This window comes from Taudactylus pleione, unplaced genomic scaffold, assembly GCF_031769625.1.
Source record: "Taudactylus pleione unplaced genomic scaffold, aTauple2 ptg001032l, whole genome shotgun sequence".
Classification (NCBI taxonomy): Eukaryota; Metazoa; Chordata; class Amphibia; order Anura; family Myobatrachidae; genus Taudactylus; species Taudactylus pleione.
The window spans coordinates 13,073,730-13,098,443 of NW_028285433.1; the positions used below are offsets into that span (position 1 = coordinate 13,073,730).

The following is a 24,714-nucleotide window of genomic DNA, read 5'->3' on the forward strand; positions in this document are numbered from 1 at the left end:
CCAGTGTTTCTTGTGAGGCTGCACTTCTCAATTGTCTCTGATCAACACAAAGTTCCTCTTTCTGATTCTTTACATTATAAATCAGGTGTAAGAGCAGTTTCTACAAAGATCATCTGGGGTCAATTTTTACTCCATCACCTATCAACTCGAGGCACTTGTGTAGTGTGCCTCGAGTTGAAAAGGTTGAAAATCACTGGTCTACATGAAACTAAGCTGGGGAGCTGCTGGCTGCTTTACTTAAGGCCATAGCATTCACTGAGTATGCCTTCATGGCTTCAGTGATAATGGATTAGTATAGTCACAGGGGTATCTGCCCTACAAGCTTATCTCCAAGGCTTATTCCACTATATACTGCTAAGTTTCCCACATAATGACCTATCATGCCATAAGCCACAAAATACCATGTGAAACTATACAGAACTTGAAGCAAAAGAATATTGGGAGTGCGTCAATAAATATATTGCTCATGCTCCACAAATCTTATTTCTAATAAATCATTGGTGGTAAATAAAAAGGGGTCTGACTCTGAACATCATGTGCCTAGTAATGACCCCCAGCCCTGCAGCTCTCCCAGTATCAGTACCCGGCTTTACTGGGCAACTCTGACCCGCTACACAGAGAGCCTCGTTACCTCCTAGCAGCCTGGCACACGTCCTGCTGACTAGCTGCTGAGCAAGGCAGCTGCTCCGTGGCTGTGCTGAGTATGCCATGGAAGAGAGTCTGCAGCCGGGGAGAACAGGCAGCAGGCGGGGGTGAACAGGCAGCAGGCAGGGTGAGGTCCTGCAGCTGCTGCAAAACTACTGTATGTGTTTGCGGCTCATGACTCAGGGAGAGGGGCAAGAGCAGGGATCCGATTGCTGCAGCACTCGCTCAGTCAGGCAGGAAAGGCTCCGCTCACCTTCTGCTTATCACACAGGAAGGAAGTAACTGTCCAGTGTCCACACACACAGCGTGCGGCGCTCCCTGCCGCCTGACCAACAGCACAGCAGCAGCTCCTCAGTGCACTGTGGGAGCCTTGGATGGGGAGACGTCATGACGTCTCTACCGTCCCAATAGGTTGCCTGGACTCGGGAGGCGGACTCAAACTGAGTCACGTTGCGGTTGTCTCACAAGGAGGGGGAGGCTGCTGCGCAGTCTAAACAGCTCCTTTCTAAACAGCGATGGGCGCCGTGGCCTGCGCTGTAGCGACTGCCCAACAGATAGAATGAGGTGGGCGGCCGGTGTTCCACCCTCAACGCTGTTCCGCTCTGTGCGGTGACACCAACCACACCACCCTAGCTATGGCCCTGCATGTGAGACACACCGTTGTCATACACACACACCTATTTACATGTGAGACACATACATAGTAGGCATACACACACAACTACTTACATGTGACACACACACAGTAGTCATACACAACTATTTACATGTGACACACATACACAGTAGTCATACACACAGTTATTTACATGTGACACACATACACAGTAGTCATACACACAGCTATTTACATGTGACACATATACACAGTAGTCATACACACAACTATTTACATGTGACACACATACACAGTAGTCATACACACACACCTATTTACATGTGACACACATACACAGTAGTCATACACACACACCTATTTACATGTGACACACATACACAGTAGTCATACACACACAACTATTTACATGTGACACACATACACAGTAGTCATACACATAGCTATTTACATGTGACACATATACACAGTAGTCATACACACAACTATTTACATGTGACACACATACACAGTAGTCATACACACACCTATTTACATGTGACACACATACACAGTAGTCATACACACACAACTATTTACATTTGAGACACATACACAGTAGTAATACACACACAACTATATACATGTGAGACATACACAGTAAGCATACACACAGCTATTTACATGTGACACTCATATACAGTAGTCATACACACAGCTATTTACATGTGACACACATACACAGTAGTCATACACACACAACTATTTACATGTGACACACATACACAGTAGTCATACACACAACTATTTACATGTGACACACATACACAGTAGTCATACACACACACCTATTTACATGTGAGACATACACAGTAGTCATACACACACAACTATATACATGTGAGACACATACACAGTAGGCATACACACACAACTATATACATGTGAGACACATACACAGTAGGCATACACGCACAACTATTTACATGTGACACACATGCACAGTAGGCATACACACACAACTATTTACATGTGACACACATACACAGTAGTCATACACACACAACTATATACATGGGATACACATAAACAGTAGTCATACACAGAAAAGTGTCTTTTCTTCTGTGACAATGCTGCTCTATAAACAAAACATACACATTTGTGCAGAACCAGTACCTGCCTTATGTACCAACATATGTGTTTTTTTTTTCTTTGCAGGAATAAATCCAAAAATAAAGTTGTAAGATGGCTACAATCAAAATTTACAGTAACTGCTAGCTAGTAAGTAATTATGTCTGAGGGACATATTCAATTAGGTGCGAAAAGCCATTTTCGGCGAAAAAGTTTCACCGGTGACGTCATTTCGCCAGGCGAAAACTTATCCCCGTGTTCAATTGTGGAAACTTTTTGCCGGTGTCAAAAGTCAAAGCATTGGAATTGGTGGAAAAGATTCGCCTATAAAAGCAGGTGAAAAAAAGTGCAAAATAGGGGTTTAAGGGTGCAAACTTGCGGAAACCACACAGCACCCTTGGGACAGCCCCCCAAAGCTAAATTTTGTCAAATTTAAAAAAATAAATAAATACTGAAGAACACCCCAAAAGAGTACTTTCACATTGGGGGCGGAAAAGACCAAAGTTGGGGACAAATATAAAAACTAGCTAAATAGACTCCAGGGGGGGTCCACAAGTATGCTCCAGGTGTTTTTAAGATTGCAGGTGCTTGCAGCAGGTGGATTTTTTAAGTTTTTTTAAAACTTTACATTAGCAAATTTTAAATATGCTAGCACCCATTTTCATGTACCCCAAATTTGCTGGGACTAGTTATTTTGTTGAAAAAATATTGCTTAATGCCATTCTTCACTTACGCAAAGACGCTAATAGCAATCTTTTGAAAAAACTAAAGTAAACAGAATAGCTTTATTAGGGGTACTAAAACACCCCTATAGTGATCCCCTATGTTAGTGCATCTTTTCAGGGTTCCAGGCAGTTTTCCCCATTTCTGACAAAATGTTTTGCCAGGTCTGAATTCGCCAGGTGCCGTTTTTGCCAATTCCTAATTGAATACGGCACAATACTTTTCTGCAGGTAAAACCAGCGATGAGCGCGAAAAGTTCGGCATGCGAAAAGTTTTAGACTTTTCGCACCTAATTGAATATGCCCCTAAGAATCCATCAATTGATTCAAATTCATCAGACTATTATATGCACATGTACAATAATAATAAATGCTTTTTAATGGTTAAGATACTTTGGGAGGGAAATGTAATAGGGCTGATTTTGTAATTCAAAGTATCAATTTTGGCAAAATTAGGTTGATGTGACTTACAAAAACAATAAGACCCAAAACAAATATAAAATCCCCAATGCTTTATTCCGTAATCTGTATGATATACCGATGGATAGAATGCCGGCGGTCAAAAGACCGACACTGGCATCTCGATCGTGAAGAATCCCGACAGGGGCCTGTGAGTACCCTAACCCTCCCTTAGTGGTGCCTAACCCTAACCTCCCCCCTTTCCGCACCCTAAACCTAACCCTCCCATGGGTGTGCCTAACCTCGGCAGTGCGTAACACTTACCCCCCCTCCTCGTAGCCTAACCCTAACTCTTCCCGCAGGGTGCTTAACCCTAATCTCCCCCCGGGTGCGTAAACCTAACCCTCTTCCCCACGGCTAACACTTTACAGCGCCCACTTACCTTCATTCGGGATGGTGGCTGTCAGGATTTCGGCATTGGGATATAGATAGGCGTCTGTATTTCGACGTCTATCTTTAGACCCGTGTCGGGATTCCAACATCGGGATTCCAACAGCCGGCATCCCGGCCGCCGGTAACGTGACTGCTTCCCCTTTATCCCACGGCAGGATCGTTGGAGAATCTGCACTTTTGCACACTTGGAGACTAATTTTATAATTCCCCCAGCATGTCTTCTTTTCATAAATGTATAAGAAGCTTTGATAGCACCATATTCATGTTTGCAATATCTTGAAATTACAGTATAGATAACATGAGGAAGAACTAGAGGTTTGTTTTAGAAGGCAAAGCATATTTTACATTTATACATTGATTCTCAGTCAGATGGTTAGCAGCTCCTGACTGAGAAACCTTGCATAACATCAGACATATAATAATAATATATAAATATATTTATCCATAATTTATTACCAGTTATTATATAGCAACAAATGGACGGCAATCTGGAAGAGTTGCAATAAACAAGGTGTGTTTATTGTACAAGTAAACAGGGATGGACTGGGGCTCCATATCAGCCCTGGCAGTCCCCCTGCACGCGTGCCATAGGCGGGGTGTGATTTTGTAAAAGGGGTGTGGCCTCATCATAAAAGGGGTGTTATTTTTCACAGGGGCGTGTCGTGAGTCACGGGAGCCTGGCCTCGCAGCATACCCTCGTCTTTAAGTATGCCAGCCGAGCAGGGCGCCGGGAGGCGGGGCTGCTTGGCCAGGGTTTAACACTTGCAGTATGATAAAAGGAATACAAATGACATAAATACTAACAGCTGAAGGGATTCCAGCCAGGATGCCGACAATCAAAATGTCAACATATACAGTTAGGGTTATTCTGCAGTTAGGCTTAGGCTGCAATTAGGGTTAGGCTGCACTTAATGTTAGCCTGCAGTTAGGGTTATTCTGCAGTTAGTGTTAGGCTGCAGTTAGTGTTATTCTGCAGTTAGGGTTATTCTGCAGTTAGTGTTAGACTGCAGTTAGGGTTTGGCTGCAGTTAGGGTTAGGCTGCACTTAGTGTTAGACTGCAGTTAGGGTTAGGCTGCACTTAGTGTTAGACTGCAGTTAGGGTTAGGCTGCAGTTAGGGTTAGGCTGCAGTAAGGGTTAGGCTGCAGTTAGGGTTAGGCTACGGTAAGGGTTAAGCTGCAGTAAGGGTTAGGCTGCAGTAAGGTTTAGGCTACGGTTAGGTTTAGGCTGCAGTAAGGGTTAGGCTACGGTTAGGTTTAGGCTGCAGTAAGGTTTAGGCTACGGTTAGGTTTAGGCTGCAGTAAGGTTTAGGCTACGGTTAGGTTTAGGCTGCAGTAAGGTTTAGGCTGCAGTTAGGGTTAAGCTGCAATTATGGTTTTAGGCCAAAATATCAGTGTGATTTTGTGAATGTTGACATGTTGAAAATGTCGTCATCGTAAACATGTCAATATTTGGAGCATGTTGACTTTATGGTGTGTACATAGTGAATGTTGACATTCTGAATGCTCACATATCATACTCCACCTATCTGTGGTTTTCTCCTTTAAAAACCAAATAGGAATCTTCTTTTCTGCTGTCCTCTCCTAATTTAAATGTAAATTAATATGAATTAGTTTTTTCAACTTCATATAATGTAGCCGAGATGATAATGATCTAAGGGCCTGATTCAGTCCCACTCGCTAAGCTGCGTTTGCATGCAGCCGTCAAGGGGCCAAGTATGCAAATCCCACGATCGCACAGCAAGACATCAGGACGCCCACTAAGTCTTGGCGTGCGGCGGCAATGCGATCACAAGCCAATCTAATGATGCCCACTTTCCCTTTGTAGCACACGTCACGGAAGTGTATTTAACAATTGGTAAGATCGAGAACCATTGGAGGCATACGCAGTGCTTGTGGTTGACCGTACCGCAAGCACGCTCCACTTTAATTATGCATGCCCAAAGAACGCTATTTTAATGATCAGGAACGCCTGTGTTCGCACCACCACTCCCCCGTTTTCAAGGACCTTCCCCTGTCACCACCCACAAATGGCACATTCTGTCACTCAAACTAGAGGGCAGTCTGTGTGCTCTGGACGATCGCTTCCCGATCGCAATGACTGGATTACGCACGTGCACTGCGATGCTTGCGCAGGTCTCAAAAATCAGCCAACTGCATGTGAACGCAGCCTAGCGATTGTGTCTGAATCAGGCCCTAAGTGCTATTAGCTGAAGAGGTCAGTACACAGTCAGCTAATCAGAAGACATTAGATAGTGCTTAATGAGCTCCATCAAGGACATGTGTCTGAGTTTTCTTTAAATAGTGACAAGTCTGCAATATTTGTTATTGGTTACTCTCCTAATCCGTCACTTTATTCCATGTATTGACACGTGAATGGGGGAGATGGATAATCCCATAGAGATAATGTATGACTATGGAGATACAGTGCAAGCTCTACTTTCCCTCTCCCTGTTCCATAATCTGCTTTGGCTAGATGGCTCTGTGCACTGTCCTAGCATCTCACTATGGGGCGCAGAATGCATTTTCTCATACTAGATATAAGCAGTAAAATGTAGTTTTTATCAGTCTGTATGCAGAAAAAGACTTGTCTATGTGTATAGAGGTACAAATGAGAGAGGGAAGGGGCAGGCTGGCATAGAGTGCTCCTACCAACCCAATATTGGGCAGCTGGGGCTATATTCCCCTAGGGGGATCTGGCATGTAAAATAAATGTGTCCCTCATCCCTACTGGACAAACAGTCCTGTGCTGATGGCACTAGTGCTATGCCATACCCCTGGGCAGTGGGTGCGGGTTAATTAGTTGAAATAAATGTAAACACTGACATGTTCTGCAGCACTACAGGTCATAGCATATCCAGGCAGCCTTTCAGTGGTTGGGCATGCTGGCAATTTTAGTACTACAAGCTCCAGAATACCCATGGCTGCTAGGGAATGCTGCCACTTGAAGAACAACAAGTGCCAGCTTGCCCTGGTACTCAGGGCCAGCTTGGACCTTTAGTGCACAAAATATAAATTAATAAAACATATATAAACACCTACCAGACAGATGTCTGTAAATAAACACTCACTCACGTATAACCTTTGTTTACCAGTTTGTTGGTCGCCTAAGTCCTTTGGATCAGGAGAATCCTCTGGTTCATATAGTTACCCACAGCTTGAAAATAGGAGAAAATTAGCCCTGAGGCAAATGGAAAACAAGCATCTTCTCACCTATTCATAGTTTCATACTTACCTACTATCCTGGAAGTTGTGAGAGATTCCCAATTTTTTAGGTAGTCCCCTGCATCCCTAGAAGAGAGGGGTGGATCTCTTGCATCCCACACACTTCCTAGTAAAGTGGGGAGAATGGGGGAGATAATACTGGGAATCACGGCTCCATAAAGATGGATGGGGCTAAAATTGCCTAATGATGAATAGAGGCCACCCCGGCCTCAATGTGATCGGCTGCACCCCCCTCTCTGGGCTTCTGCTGGAGAGGAGAATGTAAAAGTAGCCAAGTATGCACCTACTTATACAGCAAGTTTTTCCCACAGGCTGAGGTCGGACCATGGGCTAGATTTACTAAGCAGCGGCTTTTGTAAGCGACCAATTCTCAGTGTATTTGGCCCTAATACTTAAAACTATAATATTAAATGCATAACATAACTGGTTTTACACTTAATATTGGTGCTGTTTTAAATTTCAGAGTCAAACCCACTGAGAATTGGCAAGTTTGCAAAAAAATGGCACTTAGTGAATCAAGGGCCCGATTTAGACCTGGTCGCTAGATGCGTTCGCACGCAACCGTTTACTGCCAAAGTATTCAAATCCCGCGATCGCACGGCAAGACATTATGCCCATTACATTACAAGACATTATGCCCACTTTGTCTCGGCGAGCGATCACAGTATGTATTTAGATGCCACCAGCCCATGTTAAGTCGCCCACTTTCCCTTGGGAACATACGTCATCTCCAGGAAGTGTTTGCAACAATCTGTAACATCGAGTAACATCGGACCCATACGCAGCACTTGTGGTTGCCCATACCCTACCGCAAGCACTGCGAGTTCTACAGTGTATAATATAGCCATGTGATGTGTACTATGACACTGCATCTTAATTATGCACGCCCTAGAAATGGCGTTTTGACGCTCAGACACACCTGTGTTCGCACCACCACACCCCCATTTCCATCAACCTCCCCCTGTCACCACCCACAACTGCACATTCTGTCACTCAAACTTGTGGGGCGTCTGTGTACTCGCTGCGATCATTTCCCGATCGCAACGACTATTTCGTGCACTGCGTCTTTTACGCATGCTCAGATTGCGAAAATCACCCAGCTACGTGCAAATGCAGCCTAGCGACCGGGTCTGAATCAGGCCCCAAGCCCCATGTTTTTATTCTGTATAGTCAGGCAGTGTTGTTTCATCTTGCTGTTATAGAATACAATACTGCTCTGCTGTGCTTTATGCATCAGGTACATTTCTACAGATACAGATCAGATAGTTGTATCCAGATCACAGCATTGTGTTGTATCGTAGGGCAACAAAATAAACAACTCTGCCAGATGATATAAAGATTTGGTTCAAAAGTAGAGACTAAAGGCAGAAAAACAAAGCAATGTAGTAAAAGATACAGAGCCGTATTCCAGTAAGTTAAAGCAATTTGGATTAAGAAAACCACTAACTTTTTCTTTCATTATTTTTTATATTTCTAACAGTGCTATGTCGTCAAACCGGGTTGTACCCTTCATGTATGTACCTATATTATTTTTTACTTTTTTATTTTAGATGAGTCATATATGATCCTGTAACTTATTCATGTACCATAAATATACAGTATATTTCTTCTTCAGGGTCCATAGGCTCCACAGGGAGACCTTGGGGTGTAGGTGATGTATCCGGGCACCACGTAGTTAAAGCTTTCAGCTCCCAGGATGCACAGGTCCATCCTCCCTATACCCCGCCACTGAGCCAGAGGCACCTCAGTTTTCGTTGGTGCCCGGCCGGAGTCGGGTCACCTTTTAACGCGGGGGGCTGCTTAGCAGTCCTAAAGCTCTTTTCTTTTATGATTTTTGATAGTTTATTCTACTAAATTCAGAGCGCGCAGCAGCAGACTGTCCATAGCACGTCTGCGCTGTCACTCCGGCGCTGAAACGCCAGTACTGATCTGGGGATCTCAACGGGCTCATTGCCAGTCATACCTCCGGTCTCGGGACGGACCGGAGGTGCTGAGTGTAGATGCAGGCTCCAGCCCTCACACTCCACTAGACCACCAGGGACATTTTGGTGTGGGAACCAGCATCCCGGGGTTAAACAATCAGCCAAGGGAAACAGCTTCCCTGTTTAAGCGGCTCCTCCCCTCAGCTCAGGGAGGAGCCTTTCCTCTGAGGTCTGGCTTCTCTGAGCTGCTTACTCCTGCAGCCACGCAGGAGTCTCCGGTGGCCATTTTCTTGGTGGTACAGATGCAGATCTCTCAGGACAGCGCATGGTCCAGTCCCCCTGCATACCTCTCTCTCTTGGGGTAGTGTATGTATGTTCATGCAATACAATGGGTAGACGTACTCGCTAACTCAGTGCAGAGACGGGTGGCTACATCTCATGCCTTTCAAACCATGTTGCAAGATGAGAAGCCCTACCCAGTAACCCCTTAAAGCATTCTGTGGTATCGTCACAGTCCACGCAACTCTCAGATTCTGAGGTATCATCCGATGAGGCAGAAGATGCTGATCTCTCTAGCCCTGACTCCCCTCTGGAGGAGGATGAAAGTCGGTCAGAAATAATATTCCTACCTTGGTGCTAACTGTCAGATCCATTTTATTAATAGAAGATGACGAGCCAGCCCCTAAATCCAACAACTTTTCACTCCAGCCCAGCGTCTTTTCATGCAACTTTTTACCTTGAAATGTTTCTTATTTGCAACGAGCAAATACAGATTACAGTGTCACAGGCGCGGACACTGTAACGTAGTCTTTCACATGCACATACACACACAGTCATGCACAGAATATAGGCATGTCATTTTAATCAGTAGAAGCTGCTTGTGCATCCTATTTGGAGTACGTTGCAAATTAAAATGCATTTGGAGGTAAAACTTGCAGGAAAAGATGCTGGGTGCTCCTGTCATGCCATGTCATTTATACACACAAGGAAGTAAGATGTATGTGGACACATCTGTAGGGTCACATTGTTGCCCTTCCCGATTGTACAAGTAAGATTGTATTAACACCTGAGCGGACTAATGTGTGGCAGACCCCTCAGCCCAGCATCTTATCTTGTGCCCTTTGGCGCCATTTTCCCAGTGATATTCGGAAGATGGCACATGAGCACAAGGGAGCTAAGGCTCTGGCATGGTACCAGAGTATTTGCTTGCACTGTATGGTGCCATCTTCCTGAAAATGTCACTGGGAAGATGGCATTACTGAGGAGGAGGAGAGACCTGCTTGCCAGCACAAGGTAAGTATACTCTGGGTTCAGGGTGCACAATGCAGGGTCCCTCTGGGCCAAGGCCCTGGTGCAACTTACCCTGCACCCATTACAAAATTATGTATGGAGTTAGGCCTCGGGTATCTTTCCCAAAGTCATGATGCATTATTGGAAACCTGAAGAAGTACTGGAGTATCTGGAGTCTTATGTCTGCATCCAATAGAAGAGGGGGTGGGACAGTGACTGATATTATTGCCTTGCAGTGCTTGGCCATGGGTGTGGTTGTAACCAGGGCAGTATCTGTGTGTAGTTTGCACCATCTCATGGTCTTCCTGTGGGACTCCTCTAGGTCCTCCTGTTTCCTCCCAAAGATAGAAAGATATATGTCAAAAGACGCCACACTACGAATGCTGTGCGAGACGAATGCTGGGTTAACGTTCACTGAATCTCTGCCTACCTCCTGTCCATCATTCTGGGATTAGTCCAGATTGGCTCCTGCATCTATATCCTGCTGGTGCGAACACTGCTCCAATGCCGGTGATAGACTTTTCTTGTTTCCGGTTCTGGCTTTGTCTCCTGTTACCCAGTCGAGCTCCAGTTCTCCTGTCTACTTTTATTGTTATTCTGCCGTTTGTGTCACCCAGACGGCACGGTTCGCATAACATCTACCTGCCGTTAGTGTCATCTAGGCGGCACGGTCCGCAGATCTGTCCTCAGCCGTTCATGTTATCCAGGCGGCACGGACAGTACTCGGTGTCTAGAGTACGCAGCCAGCGTGCGCTGCTTGTGTCAACCCGGCGGCACAGGCCGCACTACAGCATTAGCTGCTTGTGTCAACCTGGCGGCACAGGCCGCACTACCGCGTCATCTGCTTGTGTCAACGCGGCGGCATAGGCCGCACTACAGCGTCAGCTGCTTGTGTCAACCCGGCTGCACAGGCTGCACTCCAGTGTCCTCAGTGCGCAAACCTGCATACCAATGCCAGTGACTTCATTACAGCACTGATCTTCATCTGCCACATCTTGCCAAATTACTTCAGCCCTCAAGGCTGCTGCACGGCCCAAAGGCCGTTTCATATCCTACGGCCCACCGGCCACAGCTAGCCAAGGCATACCAGCCCTCAAGGCTGCTGCACGGCCCAAAGGCCGCTTCATATCCTATGGCCCACCAGTCACAGCTAGCCAAGACATACCAGCCCTCAAGGCTACTGCATGGCCCAAATGCCGTTTCATATTCTACGGCCCATCAGCTACAGCTAGCTAAGGCATACCAGCCCTCAAGGCTTTTGCACGGCCCAAAGGTTGCATCTCATTTTACGGTCCAGATTCCCATCAAGCCAAGTTATTCCAGCTCTCAAAGCTGCTTCACGTCCATATCTAGCCAAGAAATTCCAGTCCTCAAGGCTGTTGCAGGACGATACCCTAAAGCAGGGATGGGGAACCTCAAGCTGGGGGCTGTATAAGGCCCAGGGAACCATTTGGTCTGGACCTCTGAGCTTTTTTCGGTTAGCCTCATATGGCTAGCAGGGTGCCTAGAATGGCACCCTGCAGCCAGATTCTATGCAGCAGTGCCACCTGGGGCGTCCTTGAGACCTTTCAGATGGTCACACCGCTGCCTTTACAGCCCCCCGGAGCCTTGCTGTAATCACCGGTATGAATACCATTTAGTCGCTATTTTGCGCTTCAAGTCGCTTAAGAAAGAATTGTTTTCCAGTCTAATCGTGTGGTTTGAAAGCACAAACAGTTATTTATGTAAAAAGGGGTAACACGATGTAAGTTTAACAATTAGAGTAAAAAGCAATAAAATAGTACAGCTGATACATACACGTGCGCACTGGTCCCAGTATACAGTCATCAGTCCTGAAGTCTGCGGTCGCAAAAAATATTTGTGTACACCGGGGTCAGGACACTAGCCTATATACCTTACAGGTTTCAGAGTTAACAAAGGGACAAATTAACAGGATCTTATTGGTTCTTGCTTCTGGTCAATCTGGTCTTTGGTCAGTTCATACAGTGTCATCAGGGGTATGGCTCAGTCTTCCAACGGTCACATTGTGTAGCTTCCCGCCAAAGAACTCGTTAAAACTGGCTACAACACTGCATACAAGTAATGACATTCTACTCAATAACTCCCTATCATCCATAACTACCGGATGCATGATGATGCCAATAGAAACGGATGTCTGCAAATAAACAGGGATTTAGTATGATACCAAACATGACATGTCCACTGTATTCTGAACCTTAGATCTATTTTAAGTACATCTTACATCATAATTATTAGCTAACAATACCTTTAATAACTCTGGTTATTAACTAAAATGTGTGGGAACCATTTTATACATATGCGTTCGCATATGTGCGTCCATGTGTATGTATGTGAATATACAGTGGGGCAAAAAAGTATTTGGACAGCCACTGATTGTGCAAGTTGTTGCACTTTAAAAGATGAGAGAGGTCTGTAATTTCCATCATAGGTACACTTTAACTGCGAGAGACAGAATCAGAACAAAAAATTCCGGAATTCACATTGTATGATTTTTAAACAATTTATTTGTATATTCTTGTGGAAAATAAATATTTGGACAATCAAAAAGTTTAACTCAATACTAAAGTAACCTCGGTTGGCAATTACAGAGGTCAAATGTTTCCTGTAGTTCTTGACCAGGTTTGCACACACTGCAGCAGGTATTTTGGCCCACTCTTCAATGCAGATCTTCTCTAGATGTGTCATGTTTTGGGGCTGTCGCCGGGCAACATGGACTTTCAACTTCCTCCACAGATTTTCTATTGGGTTGAGGTCTGGAGACTGGCTAGGCCAATCCAGGACCTTGAAATGCTTCTTACGGAGCCACTCCTTAGTTGTCCAGGCGGTGTGTTTGGGGTCATTGTCATGCTGGAAGACCCAGCCACGTTGCATCTTCAATGCTCTTACTGAGGGAAGGAGGTTTTTTCCCAAAATGTCACGATACATGGCCCCATCTCCATAATACGGATCAGTCGTCCTGTCTCCTTTGCAGAAAAGCATCCCAAAAGCATGATGTTTCCACCCCAATGCTTCACAATGGGTAGGGTGTTTTTGGGATGCCACTCATCATTCTTCTCCCTCCAAACACGGCATGTGGAGTTTATACCAAAAAGTTCTGTTTTGGTCACATCTGACCACATGACATTCTCCCAATCCTCCTCTGGATCATCCAGATGGTCACGGGCAAACTTTAGACGGACCTGGACTGGCTTAAGCAGGGGGACCTTTCGGGCGCTGCAGGATTTGAATCCATGATGACGTAGTGTGTTACTAATGGTAACCTTTGTGACTGTGGTCCCAGCTCTCTTGAGGTCATTGACCAGGTCCCCCCGTGTAGTTCTGGGCTGATCCCTCATCGCTCTCAAGATCATTGATACCCCATGAGGTGAGATCTTGCATGGAGCCCCTGGTCGAGGGAGATTGTCAGTGATCTTGTATTTCTTCCATTTTTTAATAATTGCACAATCGGTGGCTGTCCAAATACTTTTTTGCCCCACTGTACATATGAGCGTCTATGTGTATGTATCTGAATACGTAAATGAGCGTCTGTGTGTGTGTGTATATATATATATATATATATATATATATATATATATATTTATTTATATATATATGTGTGTGTGCATTATGTGCGTCAGTGTATGTGTGTTGTGAATACGCATTTGTGCGCATTGGATAGTGCCAACGCAAAGTAGCGTCCTAGTAAAACATCATCAGACTATAGACGACTATATTGTCAGATAATTGTAAAGTGATCATATCCAATTATTTGACTTTGACACCGGTGATTGTGGCCCCGTCCCATGTGACGTCACATGGAGGGGGTGTGGCCTGCACCGGACCCGCAAATGTTATATACGTATATATATATATCAAAATGGCCTCAGGCAGAAAAAAGGTTCCCCACCCCTGTCTTAAAGAGTCACGCATGTGGCTTAACAATATAGTGGTATGGTAATAGATTTGGGCCACAGTGACCCTAATTTGTGTGGTAGAGAATTAATACTGTAAGTTCCACTAACACAGTGGCTGCTGTACATGAGCATGTAAAGAGCTATGCAATATGTTGGAATTATGAATTTATAGATTAATAATAATTCACTAGCAATAATTCATAAGTAGCGATCTTTGTAGCCAATTAAGATACATTTGTTAGCCAGCATATATTATATGTAATCATCATGTAATCAGTACCTAGCAAGGAGAAAAGTACTTCATTATCTAATAGAAAATCCTTAACACTGTTATACAGCTATATTGTATATATATTATTTATGCTCACATTTTATTTTTTACTCTATGTGTAATAGACCACCAGAGGAAGAGGTCCCGGATTCTAAGTATGTATATCATTGTAATATGCTGTATTATGGAACGTATACAAGATGCACACAAACAAAGTGTATTTATGTGCAAATGTTCAGTCGGATCACCTCAGTATGCGGCAGGCACAGTCACAGTAACACTTGCCTCAGTCATTAGTCAGGGGAGCAGCCGTATATACTTACATCCCATGGTAGTACAGAGAGCATAGGACAGTAGTGTGACTGTGTCAGTAGTAATTGCTGTACTCCTATTACCCTGTTCTACATAATATACTAATACAATTATATATCATACACAAAAGAGAGAATAATGTCATGACAGTGTTAATATTATATATGAGTAATTTTCAATATAAAAATAATTAAATAAGAATCACATATATAACAAAAATAATATGACATAAATCCTAACATACAAGGTTTCCACTTTAAAAATCAAACGGAAGTCTTCTATTCTGCAACTGTCCTAATAGAAATAGCACTTAACTAATGTGAGTAAACAGCAGTAACATCATATAATGTAGCCCTAATGATAAAGAACTAAAGTGGTGATTCAGAGATGGACGCGGTTATGATTCGGTCACAAATGACCTATGTATTCTGTTGTATACATGCGTAGTGCTGCAGTGCGCATTTGCGGTAAAGGTATTGTGCTCCGGTCACACTGTTGTGTTACTCGCAGTGTGATTGACATCTCTCAGGCATTTGTGGGCAGTGATGGGGCATGTCACCACCAGTTTATGGGCATGCCAAATCCTGCAACTGCGTCTTCTGATGCAGATTCTCTGGTCTCTGCAGCTTACTAGCGGTATATATTGTCACAACCTTAGGGTTGCTCACATGCAGGGCTGCCATCAGAAATTGTGGGGCCTGGGACTGACAAAATAGACAGGGCCCCCCCCCCCCACCCCACAGTATAGAAACTGAGCCGACGGTAGGTATGGCGAATGCCCCCCAGGAAGTCCCGCCCTGCGCGGCCACAAACCCCTCCTTGCGGGATACAACTGCATCTGCACATGCAGCATATGTGCCTGGTACAATTATATATATATATATATATATATGCTGTATATATTTTCAGAGTCCATAGGCCCCACAGGGAGACCTTGGTGTATATGTGATGATGGGAGTCCTCCGGGCACCACGCAGTTAATTTGTCTTCCCAGGAGGCACTGGGTCCCTCTCCTATACCCCGCCCCCGGGCCAGAGTCACCTCAGTTTTGTTGGGTGCCTGACCGGAGTTGGGTCACTGACGCACAGGCCCCAAAGATTTTTTTGTTTTAAAGAAGTTTCCTTCTAGATTACGACAGCAAGGACAGTCCAAAGGACGTCCGTGCTGGCGCTCCGTCACCCCGCCGGCGCCGAGACGCCGGTACTGATCCGGGGATCTTGATGGGCCTCTGGAATTTTGGCTAGCAGGGACCCCGGAGGATCCCTGGACTGTGGCCGGATGTTACCGGGGCACAAGGTAAGCGGCATGTCACTGCAGTGATGCGCGCCGAGTCGCAGTCTTTTCCCCCAGGGTGGGAGACTCCCTGGGGTTGACAGCAAGTGGGGCCAGGCACTAAGTCCTGCGTCCCCACTGAGCCACCTGGGGCATTGGGCTGGAGTTCGGCGGAATGCTCCAGCATCCTAGGGGTTAAACGCTGACCAGGGGAGGCAGCCTTCCCTATCTAACAGCCGGCTCCTCCCAGCTGCACAGCGCAGCTTGCCGCCGCAGTCTGGCTGGGCTGTGGCAACTTCCCTCCTCTGGATCCGCCCCCTCAGTGATCTCCGGCCGCCATCTTCTCCTGGCTGGTGTCGCAGATCGCAGATGCGGTGCGGAGTCCGGGTCCCCCTACATACCTCTCCTCCTGGTCAGTGGTCAGCGTATGTAGGATTTTTGTCCTACCAGATGCTAAGTCTGCGTAGTTGACCAGTAAGTGTGATTTAGTGCAGGTATTATTTTTATTCTGCATTGTATGTGGCTGTATGCTAGCGCTGTCTGTCTGACTTTCACTTTCTGACCTGTCAGCCATTTTGCTGTCCCTGTGCCTGTCCTCTCTCTCCGAGCCCTAACAAACAGGTGTTGGGGTACACCCTCACAATCTGTTCTTTCTGTGCAGGGGGTCACATACATTATATTGGTATCCCCTTCACTATGTCTGGCAGTGAGAGTGATATGCCTAATGTGGCTCCTGACAAGCTGTCCTGTAAAAAATGTACAACGACTTTAGGGGTGGGAGACATGGTACTGGAGGGATTATGTTTGAGGTGATATGCTCCCCCAGGTCCCTCTATGGTCCCTGCCAATCTGCAGGAGCCTCTGCACAAGCACTTACGGCCATTGTGGGACGTTTAGCTGCCCCTCCTGTATTTTCCCCCCTGGGGTTCACGCAGCAGCAGCTTATGCCCTCTCAGAGCTTGCTTCACTCATGCAGGTGCTATCTCCCCAGTGGGTTAATACAGTTCCCACTGCATTGCAAAGAGCAGGAGGCCCCTCAGGGCAGACCGGCTAAAAGATTTTGCCATCGTCCCAATCTACTCTATATGATGATGATGAGGTCTCATCTGAAGATGGGGCGCTCCCGGATGACTCTGACTCCTCTACACGGGAGAGGGAGTCCAAGTCCAAGATATATATTCCGGGTCTGATACAAGCTGTCCCTGCGGCCTTGGTCATAGAGGACGATCCTCCAGCACCTGAAGTACATTTATTCCCTTTCAGGTGCCGCATGCAGACCAGTTATGACTATCGGCTGGGTGGCTCAGGCTATGGAATACTTTGCAAACAACCTGGAGGGGTCCTTGTCTTCAGATGAGACCAGGGAGGAGTTGAATCTGGTGGGCAACTTGCGAGATTCAGCTACCTATATAAATGAAGCACCCTTGGATGTCAGCTTATTGAATGCCAGGATTTCTATGTCGCCAATTGCTCTCGCCACTCCCTGTGGCTTCGCTCTTGGAGGGCAAATGCGGACTCCAGGAAGGGCTTGGAGTGTTTACCCTATAATGGTAAGGTCCTGTTCGGCCCGTATTTGGACAAAATAGTGGCTACACTGTTACAGCTAAGTCGGCTTGTCTGCCATCTGCTCCTGCTCCCTCTGGGTTGCAGACTTTGGCCCTCATTCAGAGCCGTACGCTCTGAGCAGAGCGCACGCTCTGAATGAGGGCCGCCCTCCATAATTATGGAGCGTCCTCCTGGACGCTCGTATAGCTGTGGGTCACCACCCACAGCCTATACGAGCGTGCAGTTTGATGGCCGCGATGGTCTTGACCATCGCGACCATCGCCACTGCGAGCCGGAGCCTGCAGTTGAGGTTTTCAACCGCAAGGCCCGGAGTGATTTTGGCTCTATCAGAGCCAAAATCACTCCCACTGACATCACTAGTGATGTCAGTGGGCCGGCTTCTGACGGTAGGCGTTCCCTTGGGAACGCCTCCGTCAGGGAGGCACGCCCACCAAAGGGGGCGTGCTGTCAATCAACATCGACAGCACGCCCCCTTTGATCAGACACAACGAGCGAAGGAAAGTCCTTCGCTCGTCGCGTCTGGCGCATGCGTACGACGGAGCTCCCGCCATCGTGCGCATGCGCAGTGCACATCATCGACCCACTTGCGAGCGGACAGCCGCTTGCGAGTGGGTCTGAATCAGGGCCTTTGTCCTTTTGGACCTATCGGGCCCCAGGTAAGGCTAGAACCCAGTCCTTCCCTAGGCCGTCTACCACCAAGAAAATTGCCAAGCCTAAGAAACAAGCCTGGAGTGTGAGACGTCCAGCTGCCAAGCCTGATGACAAGCCCTCAGCCTGATGGGGCGGGCCTCCCGCTGGGGGATCCCAGGGTGGGAGACCGACTTCTTCAATTCACCCAGCGGTGGTGTCTGACTACTACAGACACCTGGGTGAGAGAAGTGGTCTCTCGGGGGTACGCCCTCTCCTTCCACAGACTGCCTCCCCATCAGTTCTTCTGCACAGGCCTCCTGTCAAACAAGGGCAAGGCCTTGGCTATTCAAAGGACAGTACAATCCATGCTGCAGGCAGGGGTCATTGTACCGGTCCCGTTATCCCAGAGGGAATTGGGTTATTATTCCAGCCTTTTTCTGGTTCAAAAACCGAGCGGATCCCACCTCAATCTGAAATCCCTGAACAAGTTCCTCAGGATGCCTTGAAAAAGCAGCCGCAGGTGAAACGTATGTTGGCGTCCCCGTGGCTGCTGTACTTGTGTACTAAACTTGAATCATATGTCGACACACTGACTATAACTATAAAAGGTTATTAGCTGCACTGAATACGTAGATGTAATTCACAGTACCGTTCCATTTACTGGGCAATAGGATTTTTTCCTTGTTTGATACATAGAAACATGGAATGCTAGCATTGTTATGCTTCCCATCACTAATATTTATTGTTGGAGTTAACAAGGGCACTTTTTGATCTATACTTTTAAATAGCAGTGTATAGTATCAGAGGGAGAGTAGATTCCCATAGCTATTGAATATATTAGCGTGGCGGAGAAAGCGCAGTGAGAGGTCACGGACTGTAGTAATTCATTTAGATTAATGACCTACAGACCATGGAACAAAGGCATCTACTAAACTAACTAGATAACAGGTCTGAATGTGCACTCAAATTACTTTAGACATACGCTGTTGCTCATGTTGTATCAAAATCTGAATAGAGAATAGGTTGTGACTTGGTGGAGATTCTCAATAGATCCTATAACTTTAGAGATCTATAGTAGATGTATATTTATCATCATTCGTGAATGTGACTGGCTGTACTCACAATAGAAAACAATAAATATATTATAAGTTGGTATAGCTTTCAATGTTTTAAGTCCCTTGTAGAAAATGTGACAAGCCAGAAAACACGATATATAGATTAGGAGAAATGCTGTATTGACAGAAGTCATTGTTGCACAATCACTATATTGTTACATTAATATCATTTTGTTACACAAATCATTTTGGAAACAGTTATAATAGATACAAGTATCCCTAAGTGCATGATGTTATAATTTAACCAGAGAAGTAATACTCAAATATACAGACAAGACACTAGGAACAGTATGTTGGTTTAAAATATTTTCTTTATTGTGGAACAATAGACTAATATAAGTGATCTTATGACACAGGAGATATTTTTGATTGTGGGCTATTAAGCCTTTATTACATTATTAAAACAGAGTACACAGACAGCAGCCACAGGTTTTATATAATTTTAAAACACATTTTCTTTCTTAATTCTGTTTACTATATTTTAATATTTCAACGTTGTTTATATTATAAATCACATTTTTAAAGTATACCAATAAATATAATTTATTATATTTTATTATTATTACGGTCTTTAGTGCACCCACACAGATACCTTCTGTCTTGTGTTGGTGTTTAAAGTTCCTCAAGGTACCTTGGTTCAGGATGGAAACTCTACGTTCCATTATACTGGCTATGAAACCTGGGGATTTTATGGTGTCTCGGGATATTCAGGACGCATACCTGCATATTCTGATTGCTTCGGCTCACCAGCGTTTTCTCAGGTTTGCTGTGTCACAACAGCGTTTCCAGTTTCAGGCCCTGCTGTTTAGCCTCTCTACTGCACCTCTGGTGTTTACAAAAATTATAACGGTAATGGCAGCCCATCTGCGGCTACAGGGGGTCTGTCTGTTACCATACCTGGACGACCTCTTGCTGTTGGCAGGGTCTCCAGAGGTACTTCACCACCACCTACAGCTGACAATATCTGTACTACAGATGCACAGGTGGTTGATCAATTGGAAGAAGTCCTCCCTGATCCCATCTCAAAGCATGCTCCATCTGGGAGCTCTGTTGGTTCCCAACAGTAAAAGATTTTTCTGACCACAGAGAAAGTCTTCACTTTGCAGAAGCGAGTGCGCAGATGCCTCCACAGTCGCCGAGTGTCCATACACTCAGCCATGCAGTTACTGGGATCCATGGTGTCAACGTTTGACATGGTGGAATATGACCAGTTTCATTCCCGTCCTCTGCAGAAATTGATCCTCTCCAGGTGGGATGGATTACCACATCGGAAAAGGACACAAATGATGGTACTCTTTCCGGAGGTACGGCTATCTCTGACTTGGTGGCTGCAGTTGGCCCACCACACCAAGGGGCGCTCCTTTTGGATTCCGGACTGGGTCCTTCTGACAACGGATTCCAGTCTCCAGGGTTGGGGTGCAGTGATGGGTCCACACTTCTTCAAGGGACGATGGAAAGCTGAGGAGTCTGCACTTCCAATCAACATATTGGAAATTCGGGCAGTCTTCAGGACCTTACAAGAAGCCAGACTCTTCACAGAAAACCCGTGCAAGTTCAGTCCGACAACGCCACGACCATGGCCTACATAAACCATCAAGGAGGGACTCGAAGTCCGGCGGTTATGTCAGAGGTGTCATGCATCCTGACATATCGGCATTGTTCATTCCAGGAGTTCTCAATTGGGAAGTGGACTTCCTCAGCCATCACAACATGCATCCCGGGGAATGGCCTCTTCACCAAGAGGTGTTTCAGCTCCTAGTGGACAGGTGGGGCCTTCCTGATGTGGACCTCATGGCCTCCTGACACACTCACAAACTGTCAGTGTACGGGTCCAGGACAAGAGAAGCCAAGGCTCTCTTGGTAGACACTCTGCCAGTTTGCGTACCTGTTTCCTCCAGTCTCCCTTCTTCGAGTACTTCGGAAGTTCAAGCAAGAAGGAGGCATTGTCCTGCTGGTGGCTCCAGCGCTGGCCAAACGTCACTGGTACTCAGATCTTCAGAGTCTCTCCATCGACAATCTGTTGCTGTTGCCTCAACCTCTGCATCTGTTGTCTCAAGGTCCTTGCCTTTACCCGGACTTAGGTCGTCTGTCTTGGTCGGCGTGGCTCTTGAGACATCCCTCCTAAGGTCCAAGGGTTTTTCCAGCTCAGTGGTTAACACAATGCTCAGAGCACGAAAAGCTGTCTCTGCCAGGATTTACCACAGGATGTGGCATACCTACTTTGAATGGTGTTACAACCCCCAAGTGTTCAGGGTATCCAGAGTTTTGGCTTTCCTGCAGGCGGGTTTGGACCTCGGTCTCAGCCTTGCTTCACTGTCTCTGTCCTTTGTGTGTTCCAGCGAAGGATTGCTCCTCTCTCTGATATCCGCACTTTCCTTCAAGGGGTCCTTCGCATGCAGCCTCCTTTTGTCCCTCCTGTGGCACCTTGGGATTTGACTGTTGTCTTTAGGGCCCTCAATTTGAACCCCTGGACTCAGTGAATCTCAAATGGCTCACTGCTAAGACAGTTTTTCTTCTGGCTATTGCTTCTGCCAGAAGAGTGTCTGATTTGGGGGCTCTCTCTTGTAGTTCCCCATTTCTCGCCCTGGTTTCCTTCCAAAGGTGGTCTCTAGTTTCCACATTAATGAGGAAATTATTGTGCCGCCCTTTAATTCCTCAGAACTCTCGGCTGGTGAGGCCTTATTGGATGTGGTACGTGCCCTCAGGATTTATGTGGACTGTACTAGTTCCCTTCGGAAGTCAGACTCCTTGTTTGTCCTCTACGACTTCCACAAGAAGGGTTGGCCAGCCAATAAACAAACTTTGGCTAGGCGGCTTCGCATGGCGATCTCTGAGACTTACACTCATGAGGGCCTTCCAGTGCCGCCCTCAGTTACTGCTCATTCTACTCGGTCTGTGGGTCCTTCATGGGCAGCTCGCCATTGGGCCTCGGCTGTTCAGCTTTGTAAGGCAGCCATGTGGTCTTCTGTCCAGACCTTTCTGAGGTATTATGCTTTTGATACCTTTTGCCTCTCAGGATGCATCCTTCGGGCGGCGGATTCTCCTCTCTGCAGGAGAGGGTAATGCTTTGGGACATCCCCAAGGTGTCCCTGTAGAGCCTATGGACCCTGAAGTAGAAAATTATAGATATGGTAAGAACTTACCTTCGTTATCTCTCTTTCTACGAAGTCCATAGGGTCTACAGGGCACCCACCCTGAACCACCTGTGCTTCAGATGGGCTTTGCTCTGACTATCTGTTTTCAGTCTCCTTCTGTGTGAGAATCTGATTCTAGTGTTTTCAGACTTTTCTTCTCTCTTTTATCCTCCTCCGGCCTTTGGCTTGCTACGAAACTGCCTCTGGCCCGGGGGCGGGGTATATGAGAGGGACCCAATACCTCCTGGGAAGAGAAATTAACTGCATGGTACCCGGATGACTCCCATCATCACCTGTACCCCAAAGTCTCCCTGTGGACCTTATGGACTTAGTAGAAAGAGAGATAACAAAGGTAAGTTCTTATCATATCTCTCATTATACATTCATACATACACAAATAAATGTGTGTGTGTGTGTGTGTGTGTATATATATATATATATATATATATATATATTAGGGGTGAGCGGGTTCGGATTTCTGAAATCCGAACCCCCCCGAGCCCCCCCGATCCGAGGCAGATCCGAGTCAGGCTCGACTTTTCCCGCCTGACTCAGATCTGAAATCGAGGCAAAACATCATCATCCCGCCTTCCGAGTCTCGCGGGTTTTGGATCCTGTATAAGGTACCTGCGTCGGCGCCATTTTCTCACTCGGCTGTGGACAGTGAAGAGGGAGGGTGGGAGTTAGGGCTGGCTGGGCTGTGTAGTGTAGTGTAGTGCAGAGTAGTGTTGTTCTGCGCTGTGCTGCTGTTGTCCACTACTTCAAAGTCCATAGGGGCTGGCTGTGTTGTGCTGTGCTTCTGTTGTTAATAGGGGGTGTGTCCACTGCTTCAAAGTCCATAGGGGCTGGCTGGACTGTGTTGTGCAGTCAGTTCTCCATAGGGGCTGTGTCCACTCCAAAGTCCTGTGCAGTGTCCCAGTCCTAAAGGGGTGCGGTAGTGTTGTCCAGGGAGTGCTCTGTCCATCAGGGGTGCTCCCCCCAAGTGCTAAAAAAATTATATTTTTTGTGTGTTTGTGAATTGTGTGCGCAGTAGCCGCACATGCATCAACAAAGTAGTGCCAAGCGTGCGCCTGTGTCATAAGTAAAGGGCCGGCTGGCTTGACCGTTAAAGGGTGCTGTAACCCCCAAAGTACACTCCAGTCCAAACCAAAAAAAAAATTATTTTCTGTGTTTGTGAATTGTGTGCGCAGTAGCCGCACGTGCATCAACAAAGTAGTGCCAAGCGTGCGCCTTTGTCATAAGTAAAGGGCCGGCTGGCTTGACTGATAAAGGGTGCTGTAACCCCCAAAGTACACCAGTCCAAACCAAAAAAAAAATTATTTTCTGTGTTTGTGAATTGTGTGCGCAGTAGCCGCACGTGCATCAACAAAGTAGTGCCAAGCGTGCGCCTTTGTCATAAGTAAAGGGCCGGCTGGCTTGACTGTTAAAGGGTGCTGTAACCCCCAAAGTACACTCCAGTCCAAACCAAAAAAAAAATTATTTTCTGTGTTTGTGAATTGTGTGCGCAGTAGCCGCACGTGCATCAACAAAGTAGTGCCAAGCGTGCGCCTGTGTCCCATAAGTAAAGAGCCGGCTGGCTCATTTCTTAAAAGGGTGGTGTAACCCACAAAGTGCACTACTCTCCAGCAAAAATAAAAAAATATTTTCTGTGTTTGTGTGCGCTTTAGCTGCACGTATATATCAATATAACATAAATGGAGGACCAAACTTTCTCCGATAAAAATAAAATAGGGAAAGATCAAGAACCACTTCCTCCTAGTGCTATTGCTGCTGCTGGGAGTTGTTCATCATCCCAGAGAGGAAGTAGGAACATCACTACTTTTACTAAACAATTGACCCTCCAACAGTCCCTAGCGATGAGGATGAAGTACGACAGCAGTCATCCTGAAGCAAAACGTATAACCGAGGCCTTGACTGCTATGTTGGTGTTAGACGTGCGTCCGGTATCCGCCATTAGTGCAGTGGGATTTAGACAATTGATGGAGGTAGTGTGTCCCCGGTTCCAAATCCCGTCTAGATTCCACCTGCATCCTCAAAGCAGCAGCGACAAGCGTGCGTCTGTCTGTTAAAGGGTGGTGACACCCTCAAAGTGTGCTACACAAACAATAAAAATATTGTTCT

At 46.2% G+C, this 24,714-nt stretch overlaps 1 protein-coding gene across 6 annotated transcripts in view; it reads left to right on the forward strand.

The window, feature by feature from the left end:
• Positions 1–1,102: 1,102 nt before the first annotated feature.
• The window catches only part of LOC148454101 (uncharacterized), a 70,249-nt gene continuing 46,637 nt past the window's right edge, over positions 1,103–24,714 (forward strand). For 3 of the 6 annotated variants that reach the window (XR_015874844.1, XR_015874842.1, XM_088461319.1), the window contains exons 1-4: positions 1,103–1,209; positions 2,459–2,521; positions 8,648–8,680; positions 14,690–14,719. Coding sequence is in view for 2 of the 6 variants with exons in the window: in XM_088461319.1 (XP_088317445.1) it covers positions 1,205–1,209; positions 2,459–2,521; positions 8,648–8,680; positions 14,690–14,719 (131 nt within the window). In the remaining 4 variants the exon portion in view is untranslated. Of the gene's footprint in view, positions 1,293–2,458; positions 2,522–8,647; positions 8,681–14,689; positions 14,720–24,714 lie in introns of all 6 variants that reach the window. The other 3 variants (XM_088461320.1, XR_015874843.1, XR_015874845.1) reach the window with 3 other exon arrangements.